General features: G+C 36.9%; 1 protein-coding gene across 1 annotated transcript in view; it reads right to left on the reverse strand.

Moving 5' to 3' along the window:
- Positions 1-11,607: 11,607 nt before the first annotated feature.
- Positions 11,608-23,262, reverse strand: part of LOC124595380 (protein NDNF) — a 389,835-nt gene continuing 378,180 nt past the window's right edge. The window contains exon 9 of the mRNA XM_047134098.1: positions 11,608-12,203. Coding sequence (XP_046990054.1) covers positions 12,059-12,203 — 145 coding nt within the window. The 3' untranslated portion in view covers positions 11,608-12,058. The remainder of the gene's footprint in view (positions 12,204-23,262) is intronic.

Below are 23,262 nucleotides of genomic sequence, written 5' to 3' on the forward strand. Positions count from 1 at the left end.
TGGTAAACATTTTGAAATGTTATTGCATTTGATGTACAAAGCCATGAAATATAGATACATATATATATTGTGACTGTACATAATATATTCAGGTACTTGTGACAACAACCCGGATTGGACATAAATGAACAGTTTCTATACTGTCACAATATAAATATACATATATAATTTTGAATGTTCATGTTTGACAAGATTTGTAGAATATTTTATGGTATTGCAAACTGTTAGGATAAATTTTATTCTTCTGTCTTTTCTATGATACTATTATTCTAGAACATGTCATATGGACACTTTGAAAGTGCAACGTAATCACTTTAATCAAATTTGAATTTTGTTAGCTTAGTTGTGTTTGAGTGTTTGAAGGAGGGAAAATTAATGGACACTCTAGAAGTGTCAAAAACAAGGACGCTCTAGAAGTGATAGTTTCGCAAAAACATTCATTCAGAAAATTTGATGTAAATTATGAGTTTGTAAAAGTTTGGAAATTTCTTTGTAATCTCATGTTTCCAATTCTTGATTTCTTGATGTATATGTTTGTAGCTATTTGGAAAATTTATCTGTATGTAAAGTTTCATGATTCAGTTTTGTACCTTTTAAAATATATGCAGTTTGTGTTATTTTGTCCAACTAGTACTGTATCACATCAATCACACTAACATTTCTGTTGGAAGAGGTTCATCTATCAGGCTAGGCAAAACTCTTCAGGGGGGTATTGAAATATTACTGTATCTCATTGCTACCTATCAGAACCCCTCGGAGAGCATTAAAGATAAACACCAGTCCTAATTGCCCAATTGTAAAGTGACCTGTTTCCAAATTACATACAAAAATAACCACTATTTCAGTATACATATAATTCGAAAATGACGCTTTGCTGATTAACATTGTTCTTATGTGAAAAACACAATATAAATGTGAAATTAATACTGTAACTAATCAAAAGAAATGTAGCTCATGGTCAGGATGTATCAGTAAACCTATCATTACAAAATTACTGCAACAATTTAAATAGAACATATAAATAAAGCATGTTAATTGAATCTCCGATATACGTTAGCACTAAAATTCAGGCACTAGTTGGTTTGTTATAAACAAATTTAGAAATGTAATTGTTACCTGTAACATAATTAGTCAGAAAATGTTATATTAACTCGTAACTAAGTCGAAAATAGGTTCACCTTGTTCAGCACTGAGATTGTAAATTTTTACCAATGTGTATCTCATATTTGGTTTTACTTTTAATTGTGATTTTACATAAAATTGTAATTTTCATTGTAGGTAATTGTTAACAAAAGTATAAATAGAGGTCACGCAGGCGCCTTGGGGCACTCGTTTTTTGGCTAGGGTTGCGAGCAAATGTATTGTAGGCTCACTCGTTTGTTGATTGTTGTGAATTCTGTGTCGTTTGATGTCAACTTTGGGTACATGTGATGTAAGTGGTACAGTTCACCTGGCTCAGACTCAGAGTCCTGGAAATATATTGGTGTTAAAACTGCACTGTACTTTGGAATTTATTTGGGAGTCTTCCGCAATCCTTTTCAAGGGCTGCACAGCGACGAGACGAATCCAGAAATTTTACAACACCCCGAGAACTAAAGAACTCTCACTGTTGGTAGAATTGACGTGAAAACAACAGCACATCGACTGGGCATTCCACTCAAAAGTAAAAACATTTGTAATGCGGAGGTGGGAAAATACAAACATCTCAATGGGTGAGCACAAATGTACAACTAGATCCAGGAAATCATTTCATTGTGCCAAGTAAAACACAGAAGAGATGTGCTTACTGCAAGAATAAAACAACAAAAATTTGTGATAGGTGCAATGTTGGTGTACACGACATACTGAATAGACATTCAATAGTATTAAGACATTCTTTATTTATTGTTTGTATTGTTTCTTACAATATTATGCATGGAGAGTAAGGTTGTGAATTTGGATAGCACATTTGGCCAATGTCCCAAAAATGGGATGGTCTGTAGTTTTTGTTCTAATAAACTGAAAATTTTCAAAACAACTTTTTATTCGATTAATCACTCAATGTAAAGTATTTATGTATAAAAGTTTGCAAAAAATGATCTGATAGAGTTTTGGTTCAGTAATGGGTTAATTTTTGTTGAGCTGTGCTGTATAGTTTTATTATTACAACTTATTACTATGCTGCCTGAATTTCTGTACAACTTTTTTGTATCTCTATTTACATGGTTTCAATTACATCTTATGTTCAATGTATAATGCAAGATTCAAGTGGCCAAAATAAATAAAACGAATACAAGCTAGGCAATATGTTAATTTCCTTGGCCTGGCCCTGTATGAAACCTTATACACCAAACAGGGAATATGTTGGTAAATATTATTTTCATCATACAACTGTTCTGACTCTGATCAAAGAAAAATATTTTTGCTGTGTATTTTAGCTTCTATAATGGGTTTTACATATATAGTGGGATTCATAAAAATCAACTGAGTAGTAAAACAGTCAAAAATGTTTATTCACAATTTCATTCATATGTACAGTAACTCATATTAAGAGGCAGTTTCTTAATAATAAATAAGAAAATCATTACTTAAGATTATATACACTGGATGGTTTATTATGTGGAATCTGCCACATTCTCAATACAAAAAGTAAACTAAGCACACAATACATTAGGAATGAAAATGGGCAAGAAATATGAAGAAACATGGTTCGGTTATTTATTCGCAAAGAAATACTTACAAGATAAGAAAATCACTATAAGTATTGTTTGATTAGCAGACTAACTTGCAATCAGTGAATGTTCATATCTGAGGTGAAGAAAGATGAAGGAACAAAAAAATATAAAATAAACAGTTTTGTTATGTTTTTTAATTCTGTACTTTCTCTAATTGCCTCACCTGATGAGGTGGAAAACAGGTCTTTTGAGAAATGAGTACTTTGTTGCTCTGTTGTTGTACTGTGTGTAATGTAAGTGAAACAATATATCAGGAATTATGATGATTGTTTGCAGCATAATAAAAAAAAAAGATGTTTGTAATTTAACATTTGACAGACAGAAAACAAAAATATATAAGGGACTGCAATATACCATGTGGTATGGAAATAGAATGACATGAAGGAATTGTAGGAAAAGCCACTAGTAGTATAATTGTCAAACCACTAGTGGTCCACTGCTCTTTATAATTTGAGTGCATTGATCTAAATTTTAATCGCTTACTTTTATCAATCTCTTGTAATATACAATTGGGGATTTTTGTGGTGAAGAATTTTCTTTTCCAGAAAGAGTAGGCTGTTCATCAGTTGAGCAATTAGAAAAAAAATCAGATAAAGTGACTTATTGTCATCACAGTTTTGAGTTTTCGAAGAAAGATATTTTACATTTAGTTTGTGTTTCTGGTAACAGTACTTCAGATGGGTCTTAGCCCTCTTATCGCTTGTCATAAGGTATTTATACAGTTCTTCAGGCAAATGACTCAAATAATATACTCAATGATTTCTGCTGTGCCCATGTTCATTCCTATTTCACAAAAATTATTTGTTCAGTCTATAAAACACAAATAGCCTCATAAAAAACTTTAAAAAACATCATTCATTAAAATTTCTTGAGGTATATTATGAATACTTTTGTAAATAAAGGTAAATGCTCACTGTGTCTAAAACATATTGACTAAGAATATATTTCTTTTGTGTTATTATTTTTATGTAGATAATAAAGACGTACAGAAGACAAAAGAAAAAATTATTAATATTAAGAAATTATTCAGAATAGCTGCTCTGTATGGTAATGGGCACTGTAAAATAAAATCACCACTTGTGCACTTTTTAACTCTTCTCTTTCTATATATTATTGCACACCAATTTGGATGAAAAATGTTCTTATTGTTTTGATGGGTCCTTACATGACATTATGATCCAAATGCCTAATATTCATAATTGTAAGAGTCTAATAATTTGCATTTGAGAAGTTTCATTAACTTGGAATTACAATAGGTGTGCCTTAAAAAAAGACGAAATTGTATATTAAGAATGCTCCATACAATTTAAAATTAATTTCTTGGCAAACCGTAATGAACTTATCATTCCTGACACATCAGCTCAACAACTGATCTCAGTGTGCTGTTCAGATATTTGCAACTTACAACATACCAGAAATTTTTGGTACAATGCTATTTTGTAGCATTTTAATTAACAGAACAAGGTGTGGAGTGTATACTGAAATCCTTCTTCAGACAAGAAATTAAAACTCACTCCACTTTTTTACAATACTACTGATAGAATTTGAAATATGGTAGTGTTTGATCAGAAGCAAATTTAGAGTTATTTTATAACTTTGAAGTTGGCTGTATAGAGTTAGCTGATTAAATCTGTAACTATGAAGAAAGACAATGTGGAAACTATTTCATATCAAGACTTAATGCTTGAAAGTGTAGGTAACACAATGCAAATCAGAAGATGAGCAATATTAATATGTAAGGGAAGTTCCTCTGAACAATGAACAGGAAATGCAAACATTATGGGAGATTAAGAAAAAATAACAATAACAACAGACTACACAATTGCTGAGATTCAAAGTCCAGAGCATGAACTGTATCAGCTATCCTTAGCATTCACCTGTCTCCTCAATGTCCCTCTCACTCAACATGAAAAAACTGCTTTAAACAGTTATGAACTTAAGAGATTCAATACAGTGTTTTTATTTATGTGTTGTCACCTTCTCTGATTGTTTGTGTTTTAACAGCTCAGTTGTCAGACTCTTTTCCTTTGCAACGATGATTTCTATTTTTTATTTTCTGAAACAAGAGATTCCATTTATGTAAGAAACTGAATTAGTATGCATGCCTGAAGCTTCAATATACTTCTAGAGTCAGTTGTAAAGAAAGGAACACCACTTGGGAAATATTTCTTATTTTCAAAAATATGTGAAGAATTGCATATCCAGTAACAAATTAAGAAGAGGGCTGATTGTCGATAATACACAATTAATAATTGCCAGGTGAAATAAATGAAAATATTTAATGTGCATTCTGCAGTCTGGCTCATACTTTAAAATTGTACTTCATTCTGAGTGAGGCTTATATAGTAATTGAATCAGTAACTATTCAGATTCAAAAGGTCATTCAGTAGGCTGGATGAAATTGAGATGATGGTCCTGGGAATTTTTTTTCATAGTCTTTGGAAACTGCTAATGAGGGTGTGGAAATACAGAAGACATAGTTTCTGTAATGCATACAGTAAATATAACCTCTGTCAAAAAGTGATATTGATGTTGTACAAACACATAGTCTTATACTGTGTGTGTTGGTATCTACACAGATATAAAAATGTAGCAACAACTATGGCTACTGTCACAAAAGAAGCCACTAAAACTAGCTTTCTGGAATCATATTAATTACAGAAACTGCTACAAATACTCTAATCAGGAAAGGAAAACAACTATATAATTGTAAACTTGCTTGAATAGTATTATGCTGTGTGTGTGGTGTGTGTGTGTGTGTGTGTGTGTGGTGGGGAGGGGGGCTGATAATGAGAGACAACAAGAAAGAAAGAGATAGAGTAATTGCATCAAATTATCATATTCAAAAATGAAATATATATTTCACATTCTCTGTTATGAAAAGGATCATTGCTACTTACCATATAGCGGAGATTCTGAGTCACAGATAGGCACAACAAAAAGACTGTCAGAAAGTAGAAAGTGAACTTTCGGGCAACAAGACCTTTGTTGGAAACACACACACACACACACACGCACACACTCAAGCAAGTGCAACTTGCACACACATCTGCAGTCTCAGAGAGCTGAAACTATAGTAGTGTAGTTTCAGCTCTCCAAGTCCAAGTTGCACTTGCTTGAGTGTGAGTGTGTGTGTGTGTGTGTGTGAGTGTGTGTGTGTGTGTGTGTGTGTGTGTGTGTGTGTGTGTGTGTGTGTGTGCGCGCGCATGTGTGTATGTGTATCTACTGCTGACAAAGGCCTTAATGGCCGAAAGCTATGTTTGTGTGAATCTCTTTATTGTGCCTATCACAGCTCAGCATTTCCGCTGTATGGTGAGTGGCAACTTTCCTTTTCTCATATTGTAAGAATGATATTTGAAAGAGAGACTAAATGACTATTTTATCATACTATTTGATTCAGCCATTTAATCTAAAAGAGGGACAGTGCATTGCTTAGTAACCCTCCTGGATGCACAAAAGCTTGAGAATTACAGAGGTAACAGGTAACTTAACAAAAACAGTGCAACAGAAAATAACAGAAATAGAGAACTGCTTCACAAAACAGCACTTCAGAGAAGAGATGCAAAAGAACAGATGGAGGAGGAGAGTAAGAAGAAGAATGGTAGATATGAGGAAAGGAAACAAAGTAGGTAGAAAGGAATTTAGGAAGAAAGAGAAAGATCTGAATAGCCATCATACTCAGTGGAAGGTGGTACACAGAAAAGCAGAAGGGTTAGCAAGAGTATTTTTAAAGTAACATGGAAACAAAGAATTCAGTTTTAATCAGTATGAATTGTGATAGAAACATGAAAAGAACTGTTTAATACAATTTGGCTAATACGTGCAGCCCAATGGGGGGAATTGATTGTGCTATATTGCATTTAAATAAGGAAAAAAAAAAGAACAACATAAATATTAGAAATAAGGTAAACTTAATGGTTTCATTCTTGAAGAATCGAAGATTCCCTCTCATGCAACTACTAATGTAGAGCAATAGAGAAACAAAGAAAGCAATAAGGCAAAGACATAATCATTCAATAGTACAGGGTGTGAGGAATGCATACTTTCTAAAAGATGAACAACTGACAAAATTCAATGAAAGAAACACATATTTCACTTCTTGGTTCTGAATTTGACGCAGATCATGTTTGGTTTTGCACTGGTTTTGTAGTAAGAGAATTATAGTTTTCTCCCATAACTTGTTTCTGTTATTGGCAGTAGATGCATAAATTAATTGCTTAATGGGAATTCTGCAAAAATAAATATTTGGTCCTAGGTTAGCTCTGGGAATTTTTGCAGTACATTTTGTGGAATTACCTCTGACACTGCTTTGCACGTGTGAAAAATTCCAAGCTGTACAGTGATTTGAACTTTATAGCAGTAGTAGTCCTTCCTGTAAATGATTGGGTTGAGCTAGTTTTCATGCCAAAGCAAGGCAAGGATTACCTCAAATAATCAACTAATTATCAGGCACTATTAATGATGCTATAATTAGCTCTTATTTGTAGCTTTATGTACTTTTGTAATTGTGAAGGTATTTACTTAAACTAATTTGGAATAATGTTTTTCATTTTTGAAGCTGATGAACTTCCTCTTACCAGTAATTACAACTATTCTTTACATTTGACACATTTGCTTCAAGTTTAGTTTTGACTTTATTTTCAAGATGTGAATTACTTACTTAAAAAAATTGGCAGATAATTTCAGTTGTTGATTGAGGACAATATGTCAGGCTGATTGTTCTCAGTACTAGACAGGATGTAAATAAGTTACTTTCAAATATTAATACTTCCGTACAACACCTGTGACACCCGTTTTCTATCTTACAGTTTTCTCCTTCATCTTTCTTATTAGTTTTGTTGTATATGCTAATAGTGTTGTAGCTCTTAAGAAAAATGTTATTAAAAATCATATGCATTAGAATAGATTACTACTTACCACAGACAGGTAGGACTGAGCAGTGGGCAGGCATTTCAAAAGTAGACTATTTGGTATTAGTGTTCAGACAAAGTCCTTTGTCAGGTCAAGAAGAAAAAAAAAAAAAAAACTCAAAACCTCACACACATATGGCCACTGTCACATCTGGGTGCAAAGCAATCTCTGTCATCTGAGTTTGGAGGCACAAAAGAGGTATGGTGTGAGTTGTGAGTGTTGGGGTTAGCAGGGTGTGGGTGGGGGAAATGCTCTCTGTGGGAGAGTGCAGGGATGTGGGATCATGGAAAAAAAGAGAGAGGAGAGAAACAGAGAAGGGGAAAGGGTTATGTAAAATCTGGATTATTTTCTAGCAGTGCCAGATTTTCTAAATTGCGCCTGTGGAAACTCCCCCTGCAACATTACCTTTATTTGTGTAACCTCCCTGGCCTTAGTTTTCACTAGTCCCGTTCCTCCAGCTGCCTGTAACCCCCTTCTGGGTTCAGCCTTGCACATGCCTTTTATCCCTAGAGCAATCAGAGGTGACATTAACCATATATGTGAGAGTTGTGTGTGTGTGTGTGTGTGTGTGTGTGTGTGTGTGTGTGTGTGTGTGTGTGTGTGTGTGTGTGTTTCTTCCTCACTTAAGAAAGAACTTTGTTGAAAAACTAACATCCAAGAGGTTACTTTTAAATGAGACTGTTTACTGCTTGATGCCTCCCAGCAATCTGTTCTAATTCAAATTATTATTCCACTCATGATTTCCATTGTTAGACAAGAAAATTGTGTGTTATTAAAAAGTTTTGAGCTCCTGAGAACAGATAATTATATTAGTATCCTGAGCAACGAGCAGACTGTATTTACTTCTAGTACAAGGACTATTCTATGTGCTTTTGTCACTAATATCCTAAAAAAGAGAGACTTTTCTATTTTTCAAGTTAAATAAATTCATTCAATCTGTAACAAGTATGAGTCACCAGAATTTGAACACTGTTGGCAAATTTTTTTGCTTCGATGTTTCATTAGAGTCAAACAAGATAACCTAAATGAAAATATTTAAGATCCCTGATGTCTATAGTAAAACTAATGGCATAAATTGTATTCTGAATTGAATTAGGATGTCATCACATGTCATTTCTAAAGAGAAACTTAGGTACTACTATATAAAATATGACACTTGCTTCCTACATATCCTTTTTGCAATGCTGTCTTGAATTCTCAAAAATATTTCACCTCACATTGCACAGTTGACTGAAAATAAAAGTACAACTGGTGATTTAATATTGCAAATTATTAAAAAAGATAAACTGTTACCTGTCTTAGTAGTGTCACATTCTGCTCTCTTAACAATTATACAAATTTTACAAGGTTCTGCAAGGTTCACAGAAGCTCCAAGTTTGGAAGGTAGGAGATGAGGTATTGGCAGAACTGAAGCTGCAAGGATGGGTCATGCTTGGGTAGCTCAGTCAGAAGAGCACTTGTCCATGGGTCCCAAGTTTGAGTGTTGGTCTGGCACACAGGTTTAACCTACCAGGAAGTTTCAAATTTTACACTTTTCATCAAAAGGCACATTGGAAGGTAGTAACTTCTGACTCTTATAAATGAAGCATGGAATAATATACTTCAATATAATGGAAGGAAACACTCCACGTGGGAAAAATTATATATAAAAACAAAGATGAGGTGACTTACCGAACAAAAGCGCTGGCAGGTCGATAGACACACAAACAAACACAAACACACACACAAAATTCAAGCTTTCGCAACAAACTGTTGCCTCATCAGGAAAGAGGGAAGGAGAGGGGAAGACGAAAGGAAGTGGGTTTTAAGGGAGAGGGTAAGGAGTCATTCCAATCCCGGGAGTGGAAAGACTTACCTTAGGGGGAAAAAGGACAGGTATACACTCGCACACACGCACATATCCATCCACACATACAGACACAAGCAGACATATTTAAAGACCTTTAAATATGTCTGCTTGTGTCTGTATGTATGGATGGATATGTGCGTGTGTGCGAGTGTATACCTGTCCTTTTTTCCCCCTAAGGTAAGTCTTTCCGCTCCCGGGATTGGAATGACTCCTTACCCTCTCCCTTAAAACCCACTTCCTTTCGTCTTCCCCTCTCCTTCCCTCTTTCCTGATGAGGCAACAGTTTGTTGCGAAAGCTTGAATTTTGTGTGTGTGTTTGTGTTTGTTTGTGTGTCTATCGACCTGCCAGCGCTTTTGTTCGGTAAGTCACCTCATCTTTGTTTTTATGAATAATATACTTCTTTACATATGTTGAGAGGGAGGTGTGTTTGTGTGTGTGTGTGTGTGTGTGTGTGTGTGTGTGTGTGTGTGTATACACACACTAATGTTCAGGGAAGGCATGAGTATGTTATGAGTAGTTGACCAAGGATGACATGATGCTTAAAGCCATTTGCAGTAGAACATCAAGAACCACTGTTTAATAAGTAACACAGACAATTTCTATGTAAGGAAATACATGGAGGAGGGTGTATCTGGCAGAAGAATTTTTATGGAATGACTAGGTACTTCATCAATACTTGACATGTTCCAAGAGACTCTTCAGGGGTACTAAATTCAAATGGAGTTCCAGAGAAACATGTGCATGTGAAACTCAAGAAGACATGTTCATCCCAAAAACTGCTATCCATGAACTACTGAATAACTGATCACAGACAAGAAATCAGTTCAATAAATTTCAGTCCTTTATTGACTGTACATACTGTTATGTGTTATCATCCTCTTTAAAAATGTATGTAGTTCCAACTGGTTGTATTAACTATTGTAATGCACAGGTCTTATGGCAAAAGGATCTACAGTTACAAAAGATGTATGTGATGTTGCACAGAGCTTCTAATGTGGCATAAAGAAGAGTGGAATTAATGACTTTGTTCTTTTCCTAAAAAGATTATAATCAATCTACATTAAAGTAGAGGCTTTTAGTAGGATTAATTCCTCCCTTTTGCTGGATGGATCTGAAAGTCTTTTGATTGTGATCCCTATAGCAGATGTGACTGGTTATTAATATAACTGCTACACTGAATAGATTGTGGCCAATTCTGTATTTGTATAGTGATACTTGACAAAAAGAAAAAAAGAACTCTGCATGTATGGGACAAGTGCACATATTCTATTGTATTCACAAAGCTGCTTTTTGTGAATGGTTGCAAACAGAACAATGAAGATATAGCAAATAACCTTCAAGAAATTTGAATACTGGTTTAAGACTCTTTTTGAACCATTTACAAAATACATATCTGATATACTATTGCAGTATCTGTCATTTCATTTATATAAAGTTTGCATTTTTTTTATGCTGTCCTTTTAGAACATGTTTCTTCAGACTAGTGAATTTTCCATTTTTGTTCAATGTATGAAGAAAATAACAGACATTCTCTCAAAAATAGAAAGCATTATTGGTGTATTTATGTAAAATGTCACTTTCATTGTATGTTACTTTAGCAACCTGCAGAGTATACAGCACTTAAGCTACATTGATACTATTGTGACAGTTACATTCAGGGATAGCACTGCAGCTTATTTCTGAACTATTCTTACAGGAACCCAGGTCAAAATGTTAATAATGTATTTGTTTTGATATTCTACTTCAGTAATACTGTACAGCTATGCATGGATATTCAAGACCAAGAATAATCTGAATTTAAAGCATCTTCACCATTACGCACATTCATTGCATCATATATTGAATGACTGTATTTAAGATTTCCAAGAGAAATCAGTGGTAGAAAATTAAGTACAATTTAATGTGAAAGAGTTCGGTGGAGATATTGCTAACACTGTGTAAGAAGGCTATAGATTTGTCACATGTAGAGACTAATCTTGAATGTTGTGAGGTCTGTGCTGAAAAGTGGTTTAGAGTTTTGATATTTCATCTACAATCTGTGAAGACTACATTGTGTTCTCTATACATTTCACTTGGAATTTCTTCTCTCCTTGATCACAGTGTGGGAAAAGCAACCATTCTACACAGGTATGCTGGATTCTATATGTAATATTGCAGAAGCTTATTAGTTATTGGCACATACTTGGAAATTAAATTCCTATTACATAACAAATCTAATCAATATTGTATCAAACATGGTCAGAAAATACGGACTTAACTAACTGTGCCTAGAATATAAATATTGCGCAGTCTACAATTCAACATTGGTTTGATCTTAACTAATAGAAATAATACTTCAACAAAATTAAATTATCAAATGATTCACATACAAACTCATGCCACTAAGACAGTACATATCTTGAGCAGCAAATATATGAAGGCCCTATACCTGTTATGTCCATAGCCTCTTATAATATTTAGTCTTAAATGTTTCCTTACATGGAAAGGTAAGAGTCCAGGTACAGACATTCCTGCTACATTCACAACATCATCTGTTATCATTCTTACATAAGTTGATAGCTGCAAGAGAATGCACACATAAACTTATTGTAGACATTCTGTTGTGGTGCGCACTGGCAGAAGATCATATGAGAGAGGTCGTCCACCTGGCCGTTGCACTGTGAGCTGAACCACATAACTGCGACCTGGTTCTAGGCCAGTGACTTCATGTGTGGTCACATTACTCGCTCTGTAACAGTTATTATCAGACAATGCAGTGATAGCTATTGTACAGAAGTAGTTGTGTCATACTATAAGGAGAGACTAAAGAAAATACTTTTCTAGTTATAAAAGCGAGTGAGCTGAATTTATTTATCATTAAACTTTACAAAATATGAAATGCCAAAGGACTAAAATTTGTATCTCTTGCACACATTTAACTATGTATATTTTTTAGTAAGCATTCATTCCATTTCTGTCTTACCAAGCACCATGCTCTGCAATCCAGTCATAAAATTCTTTCCCAGAATATTATGAGAATGAATCTCTCCTTGAAATATTACAACTCTCTTCACTGGAAGCCCAATAACTTTGTAATGGTTCATTTGTGAAAGCCAAGGTTTCTACTACTCCATGTATAGTGCAATCATAATCTACAACACATCCATACAGTATGTCTTTTCTTAATTATTTACACCTAAAAGAAGAAAACTGTTCACACAGAAAATGACTAACTTCCACAATGAGCATTTTCAGTGTGTACAGCCATGTCACAATTTGTGGGAATACTTTCAGTCTGTTAATGCCCATGTGGCATTATAGCAGCAACATATTATCATACAAGTGAGATGTACTACACATCGCAGTTGAAATTAATACCAATTCAGCATTATTCTCAGAATGATAGGGTATCAACATAGATCACAAAGAATGCAGTGATTTTTGAGTAGCAGTGCTAGATGCAGTCAGAAGGAGGTGTTAGCAAAGCTGTGCGAGTGGAGCACCATCATAGTGCCTAGTCATCATTTGTTGAACCAGAGTTTGTTGCCACCACCTGGTCAATATTTTTCTGTCTCCATCATGGTAGGTGCCAATGGCTTTCTGTGGTAGTTTCTCTTGTACTGATGAGTACAACACTGGTATACCTTATTTGTAATCTTTAAGAAAACTACTGTAGCACTAGCTAAAAAAACAATGTCAAAAAATTCTAAAACTTATTCTCTTTACTTAATTTTGTCTTAGTGATTTTTTTTCTGCTGCATCTGCTTCCCCATTCTGTCTCGTGCTTCTGTGAATGGTTTAATCCAGACAGACAAAACTGTCTGTCCAGCAACTTAACTTGGGTTTTTAAAAATTGTTTTCAAAACTGAGAGTGACAGTGAATTTTAGTGTTCCTGAGTAAATGGACAAAAGGATTAATGTTGAGACTGGCACTTACAATTAAGCACATAATTTGACAAAAAGGAAATCATTATCATGTTCATTCATGCCAAAAAACTGTGTAATTATTCAATTAGTTACTCTCTCCTACATTTGCAATATGAGCTTCATCAAAGATAAAGTTTTGGCAAATGCTCTGACTGATGTAAAATCACTTAGTCACCAACATAATAATATTCTCTCACGCACAGGGATGACTCATTTTTAAGGGCTAGCTGGCCCAGCCGCACCAGAAATTTTGTGATATAATTTAATTCTATGTATTTTTTCAGTATTATATCAAATAGTTTGAGCATGACATGATTTTGGTTTAGAAAGAGTGACAGGGACCAAAGGTAATAAGGCCTCAGTTCCTACTGCTCTGTCACAGAGATGTGATGTTACTCTGAGCTGCCAGTAGCCAGTTCAGGTCCTGCTGCTACCCTCTTACATCTCTCCCAGCAATTATCCTTCCATAGTGATGAATCTGTTTTCCTTTCCCCACCACATACATTCAACATTGAGGACCAGAGTCAGGTGCTCATACTCCCTCCATAGCCCCAGATCCCAAAACTGGAATTGCAATAATGTGACCAAGCTGTTTCCCTTTCTCCACCCTGCCTCTTGCCATAGCACAGCTTAGGGCCTGCTGGATGTACCATCTCACACGTACCACTCTTTCTCTGCACCCTAGCAAATACTGTAGCCTCTCCCTGCTCCTTGCCCACCTGCATACTCATCTCATAGTCAGAGCCATACTGGGGTGATCTCACACCTATGACACAACTATCAAAGCTCCAGCTTTCATCATGAGCATCATAACTATGAGGCTAAGTTCCTCACATAAGATGGCTTACCCCTAATATGCAATACCATATGTATCGTAAAACCTGACTGTCTTGCTTATAGTGCTCTATGTTTGATAATAGGGTAACTTAACCTTGCTGCCTTAGTAGATGGTTCAGATTCACATATGTACTAAGCAGTCTGACAATTTTGTGAACTTTCTCATGATGATTTTGTTGTGCTAATATTTGATGGGCAGCATATTACATTCATGTGACAGACAGAGCTAGAGAAAACTTTGTTCACATCATCTATATATCATGCTTTTCCTCACATAAACTGCAGCCTCTTGTGTGAAATCCAGAAAGTGTTTAAAACACATTATCCCCAGAAAGTAGAAACCTGGGAGGCAAATAACACAAGTCAAGTAGCAGTCTTATTCTTGATTGTGAAGTTATTTGAAGCAAGCCTCCTTGAGCCCAGTGACAATGCAAAATGCTACAAATGACTTCTGGAAAATGGGACACCTTCCATGTAATAGACACATACTTAGAAATGAGTTTGACATACAAAATGTAAACAACAGAGAAATGTGAGTTCAATTAGTATCCAGCCAGCTCCCACAATCAGCAAGGCACATCAAGAGCCACTTGATATACTAAAACCAGAACACTCTGAATCTGTTAAGTAGCTAACATTGTATCTATACAGGAAACGTTTGAAACAATTCAAAGAGATTACAGCTGCAGCAGAATCAAAGGAGACACGAGTGAAAGTTTTGCTCTGGAAAAAGAAAAAGAGAACAACATAGGGAACAATCTTCTACTTATTCATAGTCTGATACAAATTTAGTTGAAGACAATGCTTCAGAAATTCAATCTGAAGAAGAAGACACTGAATTCATATTCTGCAGTGGTCATTTCTCTTGAAACTAACATATAGAAATGGACACAGTGCACTGAATGTTATCCTTTGACTCCCAAAGAGAGTTAACTTGAAAATGAGCCTTTGTATGCTCCGAATGCACTTCTTTTGCACAAAAGATGCAGGAAATGTTGGAGAGGCAGTAAGGAAGAAAATATTACTATTTTAAGGTTTACCTGTCTTTGTATTGGTTGATGTTAAGTGTTTTATCTGACTGTCTCATACAAGGACACCATTTCTATTTTTATTCAAATTGACTTGTTTATGATTTTTCCAAAGTTGCTTATGTTAACAATTAACTGCCATGAATTCCGTAAATAAAATGTAAAGTACAATGATTTCAGGCACATTTCTGATTAACAAACATACACCTGTGTCAGATGTTGTATTATAATGGAGTAATGTGAGATGATGAAAGTTTCACATCAGTGATGAGGCCAGTCTCAGCTCCACCTACCATTACCCTAATCAAGTGAGGCACAGAGGTGAATAGTCTCTGGAAACATGTCTCTTTGTCCATGAGACTGCCATTCCCAGCTGTTCAACACCAGGTCCAGGATATAGTGTCAGCTGGTTTAAGTTCACGTGACACTTCAGTTTGGCCCACAAATTTTCAATGAGATTCAAGTTCAGCTCTCAAAGAGGCCAGTTCATCATTTGTGAAAACCATTGCTAAACAATTCAACTCATGAGAAATGGTGAGTGACCCTGTGGCACTGTATCGCTTCATTGGGATAGCACACTGAAACCACCATACTGGACAAGTGCCAAGTGGCCTACATATGCTGCGACATACTGGCAATAAATGACTGATTGTCACATAGTCGTCTATGGTACAGTGTGTTTTCAAGTTTGCAATACCTTGGCTATGTTTGTGTTACACTTACAACAAATCAATAAACAATACAACGTAAATAAATGTTATCAAGGGGACACAAACCTTAATTTCTTTTGTGGAGTTATAGATCCTCAGAACGCTGCTATATGGCTACCACAGATCTGCATAGCACTTCTCTTATTTGTCTATTCAAGGCAGAAACATCTCAGTGTTTCAAACAGATAAAAGTAAATGTTATAGTATGTATACGAAACAATGTGCAGCAATTGTACACAATCACAGAAAATCGAGAATGTCTGTAAGCAAAATCATTACATTGAGAAGGGAACAAGTACACTGCTGAAAGTGTGTTATATGTGACGCTGGAAGTGTAAGAAGGCGGTCTGATAAGTCTGGTAAATTTCCATGAAAGAATGGAACATTTTTGTTGCACTTTCATTGTTGGTATGCTTGATTATTCCCAGGCCCGTATAGAGATTTTCAACTATGCACAGTGTACAGTTCATTGTTGACAGCTGTCTGAATCGGTCGGTGTGTTGATCATGATTGAAAATGGTTCCTTGCTGTTATTTTCATCTGAATTGTTGGAATGCAGCACAAGTCAAAGGAGAATTGAATGAAATTCACGCAGACTCTACATCATTGAAGCCCATTTACTTTTGATTAATAAATTTAAACGTGGTCGGAGAAGTACAGAAGATGAAGCGTACTCCAGCCATCCAATTGAGGTAATCACAAAGGAAACCATAGACAAAATCTCAAGAATGTCAAATGAAAATTCGTGAGATTGCTGAGACTAGGTATCTCAACTGAACGAGTGCGTAATATCCTGCATGGAGAATTGGCTATGAAGAAGCTGTGTAAGAGATGATGAGAAGTGCCTCCGGCACAACATTTCAATGTCTGGCAATGTTTCATCTCAATCTGCAAGACTTTTTGCACGGATTTGTGATTCTTGATGAAACCTGGAACCATTAGTACAAACCAGAGACAAAATAGCAGTCGAAACAATGACAAAGGCTGGTAAAAGAGCTCAGAAGAAAGCAAAGACCATTTTGGCAGCTTGTATGGTGATGGCTACCTTCTGTTGGGATTCCCAAGGAATAATCCTCACAGATTACTTGGAAAAAGACAGAACCATAGCGAGATGCTATTGTGCTTCATTGTTGGATTGTAGTCGACACACTAACCAGTTCAGATGGCTGTCAACAATGAACTGTACGCTGTACATACTTGAAATTCTCTATATGGTCCTTGGAATAATCAAGAGTACCAACATGAAAGCGCAACAAAAATGTCTCACTCTTTCATGGAAATTTACCAGACTTACCAAGGTTGGCACTCAAGAAAGTGGTCTATCAATAGGATAATACACCATCACTCACATTAGCGTTAACAGTGTCAAAAGTGCTTGAATTTGGCTTTGGACTGGATTGGTTCCTAATCTACCCTACTCATCACACTTGGTCACAAGTAACTTCTCTCTGTTTCCAAACTTGAAACTAAGGCTTGCTAGGAAGAAATTTTCATCAAACGAAGAAGCGATAGTTGCAGTCAACGAGTATTTTGCAGAGTTTGACAGAATCCATTTTTCCAGTGGGATGGAAAGCCTGGAGGATAGCTGGACCAAGTGCATATCCCTCAAAGTTGACTAGTGAGTTATTTACGAAACAAACATTTTTCTCGCTTTTTTACCACACTTACCAAAACACACTTGTACACTCATGTTCAGAAAAAACAGCACCTTGAACGACTACAGATAGGACATCTTATTCAAGGGCACATACATTAATATGTCTTGCAGAATGATTAGCATTTGAACCATGTTGGCCCACGGGATCAAAGTCAACACCGATATCGCGGCCCAACACCACCAACCAGTAAAATGTGCCTACGGCTCTCGTTGTTTCTATAAACCGAAGGTAATGGATTAGTGTGACTTGAGCGGACGCGCAGGATGCCTCAAAGACATATGTGCGAACCATACTGTCAAATCAGTGAGTTTGAAAGAAGGCACATTGTTGACAAGAGAGAATGTGAAGCATCCATTCGGGAAATTGCTGTTTGTGTGGGGCGAAGTGTTTTGGCAGGTCGCACCATCCAGACCACCCCCCGAGATGATCGACATCTCATCCTAATGGCATTGCAGGAGAGGTCTGCGTCCTCCTCAGCTTTGGCGCAACAATGGAACAGTGTACCACATCGTATGCTATCAGGGGTGACAGTCCATCGCTGTTACATGCATGTCTTCCACTATTCCGCCTACCTTTTACGAATTTCCAGAAACATGCCAGATGACAACGGCATGTGGAACGGCATCACTGAGGACAGGAATGGCATCAGATGGTGTTTTAGGATGAATGCAGGTTCTGTTTGTTTGAAAAAGGATGGCCACATTTTGTTTCATCACAGACAGGTAGAGTGGCATCACAGTGACTACTTTCGCACCAGACATACTGACACTATCTCAAGGCTTTATGGTGTTGGATGCAATTGGGTGGAGCCACAAATCGCACTTGGTGCGTGTCCAGGGCACTGTCACCAGTGTGATCTAAGTGAATTACATCTTGCGACGTGTAGCTGTACACTTTCTAAACAACATCACAGATGTCATTTTTCAGCAAGACAACGCACGACCATATGTTGCTGCATAAACTCTTGTTTTTCTTGGTGTCACAGGGTGACAGCTTTTTGGTCTGGCCTGCCGGATCACCAGACTTGATACCATTAGAAAATGTGTGGGATATGGTGAAACAATAGACGCAACACTGTGACACAGTGCCAGCCACCACAAATGAACTTTGGAACCAGGTGAACGCAGCATGGATGGCTATACCATATGTGCCATTCGCACCTCATGTGCGTTGATGCCATCGCTCATGGAACAAGTTGTTTGGGCACATGGCGAACCCTGCATCTACTAGGCAACAGGACACATTTTGAACCAAGGTAACTGAAATGCTAATCATTTTTGCAGAACATACTAATGTACATATCCTGTTAATATGAACGTCGTTTTCTAGTCATCCGAAGTGTTCTGTTTTTTTTTGAACATGAGTGTATATTGCATTGCCACTGGTGTGGGCTGTACACAACCGAAGGTATCTGAGCTTAATACATGTGAACAGTTTTGTGTTGTGGACTGTACATCTGTAACATTAATAATAATTACAGACACCTTCATTATGTAACTGAGACTCCGTAAAGTCAAATGACATTTACTATGTGTCAGTTTAGACTTACTTTGTCTATAAACATAGTTTAAAAATTGTGTCCTTTAGTTCCTGTAATTGCTGTATTCAATCATCATCTTTCCTGTCGCCACATTGGCCAAGATATTTCAAGAGAGGGAAGTGTGCCATCTGTCGGCAAGTCATGTAAACTTTACTCCGCATCTTCCATTTCTAGAGGGGGCTGGGATCGCGCCACCATTTGCCTAAATGAGCGTGGGAAATCACCTAAAAACCACAGAGAGGCTAACTTGTTCATCATCCAGCGATTATTAATCTGTACCGCGAATACAATCCAGGTCTATCTCATTTTCCTGTCTTCCTAGCTAGCGCACTGCTCGTCACGGTCTATGAACAACAACCAATTTGGTTAAACAGTTTGTTTGTTGAAAAATGGCAGCCTTCTCTAAATCTCTGTGGCTTCAGCGTTCAGGAATACTGCTGCAACATTAAGCGTTAACTGTTGGTCCACATGGTCTGGAGGCTGAGTGTAACTCTTGCAGAAACAAAGTGGGCAACTGAGACATACTACTCGCTCGATGCAGTGTTTAAAACCTCAGCTCCTGGAATCAACAGATGGCATACAAAAATAGCAAAAATTTGTATTTCCAACCTGACAGCATCATTTGCTGCAGTTATTGTCAGACACAGCTGGCAAGCTAAGTTGCCAGCCATTAAGCCTCCTCATAACGACCTACTCTACCTTGGTGGTGCATCTCCACAAGCGATAATGTTGAAGTCCTACAAAGAATTGATTTTAATGGAAATTGCCATCTTGGCAGTATTAGTAACTTTTTAATGGAACTATGTAATGACTGGCCAAAATCAGAGAAAAATACCTCTACACCTAAGTGCCATCACTATTTTTTAGTCATCTCTCATTATTCCCTTGCATCATAAATAAAACTGACATGGACATTTCCCTGCTTCTTAATTAATGTAATTTCTGAATTAACTTTGAGCCAGAAGCGCTTCATTTTCTTTAGTCTGTTAGTTCTATCACAATCCATTGAGCGCATTGTTTCTCACACACTGGATAACAATAGAGCACTTTGCAGTTTCATATCCTAGAGTGTACGTTAAAAACTTTGCTCTTATATGTAAGACCTTTCCAACAATTACTGAAAAGTAACATGCTCCTAAAATTGCGAAAGACTATTACCAATTTTTTCTGTGGCAGTTATATGTAGTCACAGGAGCAAAGACGCACATGGCAAAATATACTATTTCAGAATGCTCTATAAAGTAAGTTATAATCCTCCTAGTATAACTTGGGCTATGACTTGTTCTTCCATTCAATATATAAGTGACACTAATGCATCCAATGTATGTTTCTCTCATTTCAAGTAGTTGAAAATGACCTAAGATCGAACCGCCAGCTGAAGGCATTACAAAATAGTTCCCAAAAATACGCTAGAATGTTGAGGACTTACTGTGCACACATTTCCCATATTTTTTCTTGGTGTGCTGGATACTTGTTCGTCAGGAGGTAACTCATATTTTGTACAAGGTGATCAGAGACAGTCTGAAAAATTTGTAAGGGTATTGCAGTGTAGATAGTGCTGAGAAATAATTATTACGAACAAAAAGTCGATACATTGCGCCATTTCCATATCTGTTAGCAACCAGGCCATTGCTCGCGCAAAGTCAAGCGGCCCATCAGAGATGGTGTTGTCAAATGAGTTCTTTGTTTGGTTACCTAAAACCAAACAAGAGAACATGTAAGGCGACCGAATTTTATGGACCTTACATGAGCTTGATCCATAACGACAGTACGATACAGTATGATATCCTCAGGCAACAAAAAGCAACTGCAGTAAACTCATGTACCTAAAACTAACAAAACAATATCTACCAATAAGGGCAGGGGCATGCATAAGTAAGTTAAAGTGAAACACATTTTGGAGAAAAACCGAACAGGTGGTTAATGGCATTGGAAAACCCCACTTAACAAGAGAATGGCGAGCTTCAGTGCAGAAAGGGAGAAGGCCAGAACAATATATCGTCCCTTTCAGAGTAAATACAGCCGGGACTGAGGGTAAGGGGCTGGGCGGCTTTAACAGGGCTAGGTGACGACCTGGCAAGAAAAATAAAATTCACTTTTAGCAAGACGGGGATTGGCTGAAGCCATACTGGGCGATGCAGACGTGACATTGTGGGGAGATCCCCATTACGTAAAAGAATTTTGAGAACTAAAATTTCAAAAAATCTCTCTCATCTCACGGTAGACCACACAAGTGTGTGAATAATAACGAGGGCATTGAGAGCTTTACTTCTGCGAAGTGTGGATGATATGCTTCATGTATCATGGCGACAGATAGCAAAGAGGTAGTTAATTATTCCTGAGGGAACTTTTGTGGGCAAAGAAATCGTGCACGTCTCTACAACTGTCAGCGAGTGTGCAATAGCCATCATTTCGACTAGGGAAAAATTAACATTCTACAGAACACAGGAAAGTTGAGACTGAGTGAATTCAGTCAAGGCCAGAGTAGGGAATTAGCTTTTGAGATCCAGCACAGAGACAACACCGTTGCAGATCCCGCTTGGTGAAGTACCATTGCACATCAGGCCACAGTAAATGTTGAGTCGAGATTTTGCTCACTCCAACTTGTGTACGCTTTGACCATTGAATATCAAAAGCTTTTCTCTATTTTTGTACCTCACAAACAATACAAAAATTGGACGTCGGACGGTGGTAAGGGCCAAACCCGAGCCAGAGGTTGAGCAGTCTCGTGTACTATCATCTATGCTATGAGAACAACTTACACTAAAATAATTATGTCTATCAGGCCACTTGAATTTGCATGCACATTGCCTTGATTGACTAACTTCAATGCTAAATAACTCGGAAACTGCACAACATTTCAAATTTTATTCTTAACAATTATTTCTCAGCACAACCTAACCTGCAACACTCTTACAAGCTTTTCAGATTGTTTCTGACCGCCCCATATAAGACAAGTTTGCTCATGGTTTGTGGTTTAATACTGGAGAAGGCTGCGAATCTGTTACTAATGTGGTCAAACTCTCGAATGTGTTGTTTTCAAACTAATTTGTCTGTCCCCTGCAATAACATCTCAAAATGCGAATTTTGAGAGCTATGATGAACACGTTGCGAAAATCGTCAAAACGTTGTAATTTGCTGGCAACTGGAAGTAATAATACATGTACGGACCCTTATTCCATCTAATTGTTCGCGAAACTCTTAGTAAGTGGTGACTCTTACTTTACTGTATTCTAGTATAATGTAGCGGGACGTTATCAAAATTAGCATGCGTTTGCAACGGTGGATAGAATTACCAGTGCCAGAAACAGCAGAAGTGTCTTTCACACTACTAAAACATAAATATTGAACGGCGATTGAAGATGCATAAACGTGTAAGAGAGAGACACAGAGACGGATTCGAGAGTGGGGGCCTAGTCACTCTGTTGATTCCCACCCCCTCATTGTAAGCAACAGAACCTGAAGACCAGTGCAGGTTGGTACGGCTCCCCTACTCTTAGCTACTTGAACTTTATAAATGCCTATAAGTGTTGTACTCCATAGTAGCTAAGCCCCTACATCTCTATTACTTGAAGCTAAGAGACATTCCAGGGCGCAGCCTTAAGAAAACATCAGTCGATATCAACAGTTCTAAAAATGTTGTCTGTCATCACTTAAATCTGTATGAAAAATGTTCGAAATGCTTCCTTTCTTTATTTATTTTTTATTTACTTCTTCCATTAAGCCTACAGTCTTCTCACTGGTTTTATATGGCCTACCACGAATTCTTTTCTAGTGCCAACCCTTTCATCTCTGTCCTCGATAATTTGTGGGATGTATTCCAATCTCTGTCTTCCTTTACAATTTCTATCCTCTACAGCTCCCTCTAGTAGCTACCCTGGAGGTTATTTCCTGATGTATTAACGCATGTCCCATCATCATGTCCTTTCTTGTCTGTGTTTTTCGTATCCTTTCTTTGTCACTTCTATGAAGAACCTCCTCATTCCTTACAGTATCAGTCCACCCTATTTGCAAGATCCTTGTACACTACCACAACACAAACGTTTCGATTCCCTATTTTTCCGGTTTTCCCACACCATAAAATGGTGCGCTCCAAACGTACATTCTC

The sequence above is a fragment of the Schistocerca americana genome, chromosome 2 (genome assembly GCF_021461395.2).
Source record: "Schistocerca americana isolate TAMUIC-IGC-003095 chromosome 2, iqSchAmer2.1, whole genome shotgun sequence".
Taxonomy (NCBI): domain Eukaryota; kingdom Metazoa; phylum Arthropoda; class Insecta; order Orthoptera; family Acrididae; genus Schistocerca; species Schistocerca americana.